Source organism: Arachis ipaensis, chromosome B05, assembly GCF_000816755.2.
Source record: "Arachis ipaensis cultivar K30076 chromosome B05, Araip1.1, whole genome shotgun sequence".
NCBI classification, from domain to species: Eukaryota; Viridiplantae; Streptophyta; class Magnoliopsida; order Fabales; family Fabaceae; genus Arachis; species Arachis ipaensis.
Genome location: NC_029789.2, coordinates 136,582,148 through 136,590,740, shown reverse-complemented (window position 1 = coordinate 136,590,740; position 8,593 = coordinate 136,582,148). Strand labels below are relative to the sequence as shown.

Sequence of the window (8,593 nt, the reverse complement as noted above, 5' to 3'; positions counted from 1 at the left end):
GAATTGTATCAATGTTGGGATGGACCATAATGTCTTTTTGATATATAACATATAATTTCTGCGTTTCTTTTGTTTTTTTACTTTTTTCTAATCATCATTTACATACCAATTACATTCTTAGTAGTTTTAATTATTTTAAGTGTGAAATGATGATATGTGGGAAGCGAAAGAAAATCTGCAAATTAAGATTGTTTTAGTTAAATTCAGTAAAACGCAGATGAAAATTAAATCATGATACCAGTTCTTAAAATTTAAGCCGATGGAAAAAACATCCAAATAGTTATATTCTTAATACGTCTTTTTAAAAAAGAATTTTTTTTATTTGCTTGTATTTTTGCAGATTTTCTTTTTTTTTTTTTATATTTGTCTTATATTATTTTTTTTGGAAGATAACTAAGATTCTAAATTTTTCTGTCATAAAAATTCTGATACTATATAAAAGATTAAGTAAAATGAACTTATCTCAAAAGCTAGCTAATTCAAAAGATAAAAGTTATCTTACACTTATTAAGGTTATCAGACTTTTAATTTAGATAATGTGAAATTTGACATCCTTTACACTTAGGATGGATAAAAATTTGGATAACAACCTAAATTTTCATGTGGTGTGAGAACTGTTACGACCTGACCCAAACTCTCCATGGGTCGGCCCGACCCGAGCGCCACTCGACCCGGACGGTCAAGGGTGAGGCGCCCCGCAACCAATCCGGACACGCGTCCCAGACAGCTCACTTACAGCTGTGGGAGAACGTCTCAGAAAAAGTGGGCCTGTCCTTGTAGGGCTCACCTCTGACACAGTATATAAGGGGAAGGTTTTACCCTTCCCCCAAGGTACGTCACACATCACTCTCCCCCCTTTTCGCCTGCACATTACTGACTAGAGCGTCGGAGTGTCTTTGCAGGTGACACCCCCCTCTCTACAAGAAGTGCTCGGGACCCGCCTACACCAGACCGGCAGTTCACGACGAGGCGAGACCCCTCATCACCAACCAGTATACCAACCCGATCCGTCCGGTACCCGACCTACTGAACATTGGCGCCGTCTGTGGGGACTCGTCCATGGACTTTGTACTGGTCCAAGGTGAGACAGCCCGCGAGGCCGAGCCCGTAGGGGACCCCGCCGCGACTGCTCCCCGGCAGCGCACAGGATCCCCTCCGAGACACACAACATAACCTCACGAGAGACGCCCCTTCGGAGGAACTGGCAACAACCACGCCAGAATAATGCAAGAGCTACGCCACAGAATGCAAGACTTGGAACGTCGACTGGCGGAAAGAGAACACGATTAGCACACCCCAGAACAGAGCCACTCCCGCTCCCACTCAAGGAGCCACTCCAGACGCACGCCCAGCCCCCAAGCTGAGTCCGAGAGCGCTGGGGAAAGGGGACGCGCGAGAAGACGCCATAACCCCGGCATTTATGCCAGGCATGAGAGGCGGCGCACTACAGATCGCAGAACCGAAGACGCCCGTGGGGAGAACGACGAAGGGAGAACGACGAGAACACGAGGACCCGTGATAATGGGGGCGACCCCATTTCATCGTTCCATACTCGAAGTCCGGCTGCCAAAACATTATGACAAGCCCACGGACATGAGATATGACGGAACGCAAGACCCTCTGGAGCACCTCACGGCCTTCGAGGCCAGGATGAACCTGGAGGGAGTGGGGGACGAGGTAAGATGCCGCGCTTTCCTAGTCACCCTGGCAGGACCTGCAATACGGTGGTTCAATAACCTCCCGCAGGGCTCGGTGACCGGCTTCGCGGACATCAGCCATGCCTTCTCAGCCCAATTCACGACCAGAATTGCAAAGGCGAAGCACCCAATCAACCTTCTTGGGGTGACCCAACGACCCGACGAGTCGACCAGAAAATACCTAGACAGATTCAATGACGAGTGCCTGGAAATCGACGGGCTGACAGACTCAGTGGCAAGCCTGTGTTTGACGAACGGACTCCTGAACGAGGACTTCAGAAAGCACCTCACTACGAAGCCAGTATGGACAATGCAGGAGATCCAATGTGTGGCTAAGGAGTACATTAATGACAAAGAAGTCAGCCGGGTCGTGGCTGCCAATAAACGGCAACCCCCTAGACCCAAACCCGGCACCACGAGGGCGGAGAAAGGCGAAAGGAACACGCCAGGGACGGCGGTCCGAGCAAAACACCAAGGCCGTTTCCCCGAGTCAGGAAGTTCACCAACTACACCCTCCTGGTGGCACCAATCGTGGAAGTTTACCAACAGATAACCGAGAAAGGAATACTGTCGAAACCCCGACCTCTAAAGGACCGAACAGGAGGAAACAAGAGCCTTTATTGCGAATATCACAAGGGGTATGGACACAAGACCCAAGACTGCTTCGACCTGAAGGATGCGCTAGAGCAAGCAATCAGGGATGGGAAGCTCGCCGAATTCTCCCACCTCATTAGAGAGCCAAGGAGACGGAATCGCGACCACGAATGCGAAGACAGGCCCCGGGCGATAAGGCGATGCCAAGAACCGGTTGAGACGACCACGGCCTCACGGTGGTGAACGTGGTAACTGCCAGGAATTCGGCCCCGAGGTTAAAAGCGGCACAGAAGAAAGACGCCAAGGTCCTGGCCGTCTCCTCCTCATCTGCGAGAAATTCCCGGAGGCTCCCATCCATCTCCTTTGGTCCCGAAGACCAGTGGTTCGACGAGATACTGGAAAGTCCCCCTATGGTCATTACGGCCAGAGTCGGAACCGGCCTCGTCAAGCGGATCCTCGTCGATACGGGGGCGGACTCGAACATCATGTTCCACAACGTATTTGACGCCCTGGGGCTGCGTGACACCGACCTAGCGACCCACCAGCACGGTGTGGTAGGGTTAGGCGACCACTTCATCAAGCCGGACGTGATCATCTCCCTCCCGACCTCAGCAGGACAAGGACAGGGGCGGAGGACAGTAATGGCAGAATTTGTGGTCTTGCGAGATTCCACAGCTTACAACATCATTCTGGGGAGAAAAACCATCAACGACCTTGGCGCGGCGATCAGCACAAAACTGCTTGTAATGAAGTTTGTTACTGATGACGGATCTATCGGATCCATCAAATGAGACCTAGAAACGGCAGTCGCCTGCGACCACGCCAGCCTCTCCTTGAGGAAAAAGTCTAAAGAAGCATCAGGGGTTTTTCTAGCCGACCTGGACGCCAGAATAAATGACAAACCCAGACCCGAGCCAGAGGGAGACCTGGAAAAATTTAAGGTCGGGGACACGGAGGAGAAGTTCACGTTCATAAACAGAAATCTCCCCCATGGATTGAAGGGACCTTTGATGGAGATGATCAGAGCCAATGCCAACCTGTTCGCTTGGACACCGGCCGACATGCCAGGAATAGATCCCCAACTCATGTCGCACTGTCTGGCCGTCAAGTCGGAAGCCCAACCAGTGGCCCAAAGGAGGAGGAAGATGTCGCAGGAAAGGGCGGAGGAGGTGGCCAGGCAGACAGCCAGCCTCCTCGAAGCGGGGTTCATCCGAGAGCTGGACTACTCGACTTGGCTATCGAACGTGGTCTTGGTGAAAAAGCACAATGGGAGGTGGAGAATGTGTGTGGACTACTCCGACCTCAACAAGGCATGCCCCAAGGACTGCTATCCCCTCCCCAACATCGACGCACTCGTCGACGCGGCGGTGGGGTACCGGTATCTGAGCTTCATGGACGCTTACTCTGGGTACAATCAAATACTGATGCACCAGCCCGACGAAGATAAAACGGCGTTCATAAGGCCTGGAGGGATCTATTGCTACAAGGTGATGCTGTTTGGCTTGAAAAATGCTGGCGCCACGTACCAGAGGCTGATGAACAAGATATTCAGCGAGCTCATAGGCAAGACAGTAGAAGTCTACGTGGATGACATCCTTGCGAAAACCACATGACCCGACGATCTCCTAAGCGACCTGGGGGGCGTGTTCGCGTCCCTCCGACAAAACGGCATGAGGCTCAATCCGCTCAAATGCGCCTTTGCCATGGAAGCCGGGAAGTTCCTAGGGTTCATGATAACCTAAAGAGGGGTAGAAGCCAATCCTGAGAAATGCTAAGCGATTCTCCAGATGAAGAGCCCGGTTTGTATCAAAGACGTACAGCGATTGGCAGGAAGGCTGACGGTGTTATCCCGCTTTCTCAGCGCATCGGCAGTAAAAGCCCTGCCCTTTTTCAATCTGATGAAAAAGGGGATAGCGTTCGAATGGACTCCTGCATGTGAGAAAGCGTTCGACCACTTCAAAGAGATCCTAGCATCACCTCCGGTTCTCGGGAAGCCAATGGCCAGAGAACCACTCTACCTCTACCTGGCCGTGACAGAGGAAGCGCTTGCAGCAGTGCTGATACGAGAGGAAGGGAAAGCTCAACAACCAATCTACTTTGTAAGCAGGGCGTTACAAGGAGCAGAGCTGAGGTATAGCAAATTGGAAAAACTGGCGTTGGCACTCCTAACCTCCTCCCGAAGGCTGAGGCAGTACTTCCAGAGCCATCGTGTTGTCGTGAAAACGGACCAAGCAATTCGTCAAGTACTCCAAAAGCCTGATTTGGCAGGAAGGATGATGACATGGGCCATCGAGCTCTCCCAATATGATTTGCAGTACGAGCCCCGGCATGCAATCAAGGCGCAGGCAATGGCAGATTTCCTAGTGGAGGTAACAGGCGATCCCCCCGAGGAAACGGGCACACGGTGGAGGCTCCATGTAGACGGGGCCTCCAACTAGAAGTTCGGGGGCGCTGGGGTCATCTTAGAGAGCCCAGCCGGGGTCGTATACGAGCAATCGACCAAGTTCGAATTCCCCGTATCGAACAACCAAGCGGAATATGAAGCCCTCTTGGGAGGACTGACCCTAGCCAGGGAAGTCGGGGCGACAAGGCTGGAAGTGTGCAGTGACTCACAGGTCGTCACCTCGCAAGTGAACGGAAGCTATCAAGCAAGAGACCCGTTGCTGCAAAGGTATTTGGAAAAGGTTAGAGAATTGACCAGGCAATTCCAGGAAGTCACGGTCCAACACGTTCCAAGGGAAAGGAACACACGGGCGGACCTCCTATCTAAACTAGCAAGTACAAAGCCGGGAGCGGGCAACTGGTCTCTCATCCAGGGCATGGTAAAGGAGCCAACGGTCGTCCTCCATTTGGCGGAAGCAAGCCCCTCCTGGTTGGACCCCATCATAAACTTCCTGGATCATGGCACACTACCTGATGATGAGAAAGCAACCAAAATGTTAAGAAGGGAGGTGGCCAAATATGCAATCATACAAGGACAACTGTTCAGAAAGGGACTCAGTCAACCCCTACTGAAGTGCTTGCACCCCGACCAGACGGACTACGTACTTAGAGAAGTCCACGAGGGATGCTGCGGCCACCACATCGGGGGCAAAGCCCTAGCAAGGAAGCTCACCTGAGCTGGGTATTACTGGCCATCAATGATGAAAGACTCCAGGGAATTTGTCAGAAAATGCGTAAAGTGTCAAGAAAATGCCAACTTCCACAAAGCGCCGGCTTCCGAGCTGAGCCTACTGACGTCTACCCGACCTTTCGCTCAATGGGGAGTCGACCTCTTGGGGCCCTTCCCGGTCGGTCCAGGACAAGTTAAGTATCTCATAGTTGCCATCGACTACTACACCAAATGGATAGAGGCTGAACCACTAGCCAGCATATCCTCATCCAATTGCAGGAAGTTCATGTGGAGATAAAGATCGCGTTCTTTCCCTGCTCCCTGACCGCCTTGTATTTCCTCTTCAACTCTTCCGCCTCGGCTCGCGCAGCCTCAGCCGACGAGACGGCCGCGTCACGTTCCTTCTCCGCAGCGACCACCCGACCCTGCGTGGCGTTGAGCTGGCTCTCTAGAGTCATCTCCCGCTCGGTTAAACGGGAGACGGTAGCGTCGGAGGCATTCATTTTTTCCTCAAAGGACGCAGCCTTCTCCTCGGCATCCTTGCGCCCCCTCTCCGCCGCGGCCAATTGCTCCTGAAGCTTTTCAACCTGGACCTTGAATTCGTTGTTGGCCTGGGCAGCAGTATCGAGCTTCCTTCGCAATGCCTGCATGCCCAACAACTCAAACTCGGCCTTCCGGGCTATCACCGCCCCATGGAGAAAGGTACGATACATCCACCTCGCCTGCCCCGCGAGTTCGGTTCCAAGGAAGTGATCCTCCGTACCAGGAATCAGTTGATTATCAATAAAGGCCCCAGCATCAAAGTTTCTCTCCATCACGGTGAGAGCTCCCTCCGGGCTGGAAGATGCCCTTTGTCTTTTGGGAGTGGGGACAAGCTTCATATCATCATGCTCCCGCTGAGTAGGGGGCGACTGCTCAATACCGGCCGTCTCATCGGGAGTGGGAAAAGCCTGCCTCCCGGCGGAATTCTTATCGGACGTCTCGACGTCCCGAGGGGAAGGTACAGCTTGATTCTCCTTCTCCCCGGAAGGGCCTTCCGGCTTCCCGGCATCCTTCTCGTCAGCCTTCTCCTCATCGCTATCCTCCAAGAAGGTCTTGACCAAATTTTTGCGTCCGATCACCGAAGCAGACATCTCCACTACAACAGAGAAAATACGTTAGTCGTGAAGTCGGGAAGAACAAATTAAAAAGCAAACAAGGCAAAAGCACAAGACAGAACAGCTCACAAATATAATTCCTGGTGAACTCCCGTTCACCCATAAGGAGGTGGTGGTTCACGGGGTTCTTTCCAAAAAGAGCAAACAGCACATCGGCAATCCTCTTATTTACAGGGGACATTCCCTTGTAGGTCACCTTAATGAAAGAATTAGACCCCGCCCCGAAGCTCCAATAAGTCAAGATGAGGCGTTCCCCCTCTAACGATAACCAAAAGGGATGGCGACCTTCAACGGGACGAACTTTGAAGAATTTGTCCTTGAACCCATGATAAGAGTCCTCGAACAGGCCAAATATCCTCCGGCCTTGGGCAGACCGGAAGGACAGGAACCCTTTCCTCGCCTTCCCTTGTTTGGAGGGATTGGTAAGGTTGAAGAAGAAGAGGAAGACATCCACTAACACCGGCAGCTCGAGATATTCACAAACCATCTTGAAACGGCGGATAGAAGCCCAGCTGTTCGGATGGAGTTGCGACGGTGACACGGATATTCGATTAAGAAGCGACATCTGAAAATCGGAAAATGGTAGGCGAACGCCAACCTGGGTGAACATGGCTTTGTAAAACCAAATCCAGTTGGCGACTCGGGGAGAACAGAAATTAATCTCATACAATCGCTCGTTGGGGGCAGGAACGAAGGTCTCGTAATTGGCCTCCTCATCTGTCCCCCCGCACAGATACCCGGCTTGCCGGAACTCCGTCAACTCCTCCAGATCCATCTGGTTCGGCGAGTCCTTCACATCTGAGGTCACCCAGGTGTAGGGTCATAGTTCACGGCGAAAACAGAAGCCTGTGAGACGACGCAAGGCATACCTACAGTGGGGGTACCACTCCATTAGTCTATGAGGTCGGGAGTCCGGAAAAAACTCGGAAACTATGTCCATCCTATTCAACAGTTAAGCTCAAGCATGGCCAAAGCTACACCTATCACGCAAGCCACCTAAAAACCTACCCTGGAATGGTACCCCTCCCCTAACACATCTACTTAGCACTAAAAGGTCATCTAGCAACAAAAACCAAACAAGACAGCAAGAACACAAAGCAAATACAAACAACAAGCGTACAACAACGAAGCAGAAAAGAGAGAGGTCCAAGGATTACCTGAATTTCTTACGAAAACTGAGAAGGATGAAGGGAAGATGCACGATGACACTGCAACAACGCTCTGAAATTTTTGAAAGAAGAAGAGGGAGATAGCAGGGAGATGGAAGAAACAGGAGTGTAAAGGGGAAAAAGTTGAGGCAAACTGTTTAAAACTGCCACTCAGGAAGCGCGAAAGACTTGGGGGCAAAATAGTATTTGCGCATGGGGTTTTGCAACCCATTATGAGCATTTAGTGCTCAGCGCAAAGAACGAAGCGACGAACGATTGCCTCAACAACCAAGAGACACGCGCGCAGGGGGCATGTCCTTTCCACGGGCGGCCGACCTGACGACGATGCATGGAACATGAAATAACACGCCACTATTAGCTCCCACGACTATCACTGGCGCGTGGGGCACTGTTACGACCTGGCCCAAACCCTCCACGGGTCGGCCCGACCCGAGCGCCACCCGACCCGGACGGTCAAGGGTGAGGCGCCCCGCAACCGACCCGGACACGCGTCCCAGACAGCTCACTTACAGCTGTGGGAGAACGTCTCGGAAAAAGTGGACCTGTCCTTGTAGGGCCCACCTCTGACACAGTATATAAGGGGAAGGTTTTACCCTTCCCCCAAGGTATGTCACACATCACTCTCCCCCCTTTTCGCCTGCACATTACTGACTAGAACGTCGGAGTGTCTTTACAGGTGACACCCCCCTCTCTACAAGAAGTGCTCGGGACTCTGCCTACACCAGACCGGCAGTTCATGACGAGGCGAGACCCCTCATCACCAACCAGTATACCAACCCGATCCGTCCGGTACCCGACCTACCAAACAAGAACTCAGCAATATTTTTTTAATTTAGTTCTAATAACATACGAAAGAAAAGAAGA

At 51.9% G+C, this 8,593-nt stretch overlaps 1 protein-coding gene across 1 annotated transcript; it reads left to right on the top strand.

The window, feature by feature from the left end:
- On the top strand, positions 1,522-2,250 carry LOC107641254. The gene has a single exon (XM_016344752.1). It carries the CDS (start codon positions 1,522-1,524, stop codon positions 2,248-2,250), a length of 729 nt encoding a protein of 242 aa, XP_016200238.1.

Bases quoted from the DNA above. Each gene is read 5' to 3' on its own strand.
- LOC107641254 (XM_016344752.1), top strand. From the start codon at position 1,522: ATGGGGGCGACCCCATTTCATCGTTCCATACTCGAAGTCCGGCTGCCA.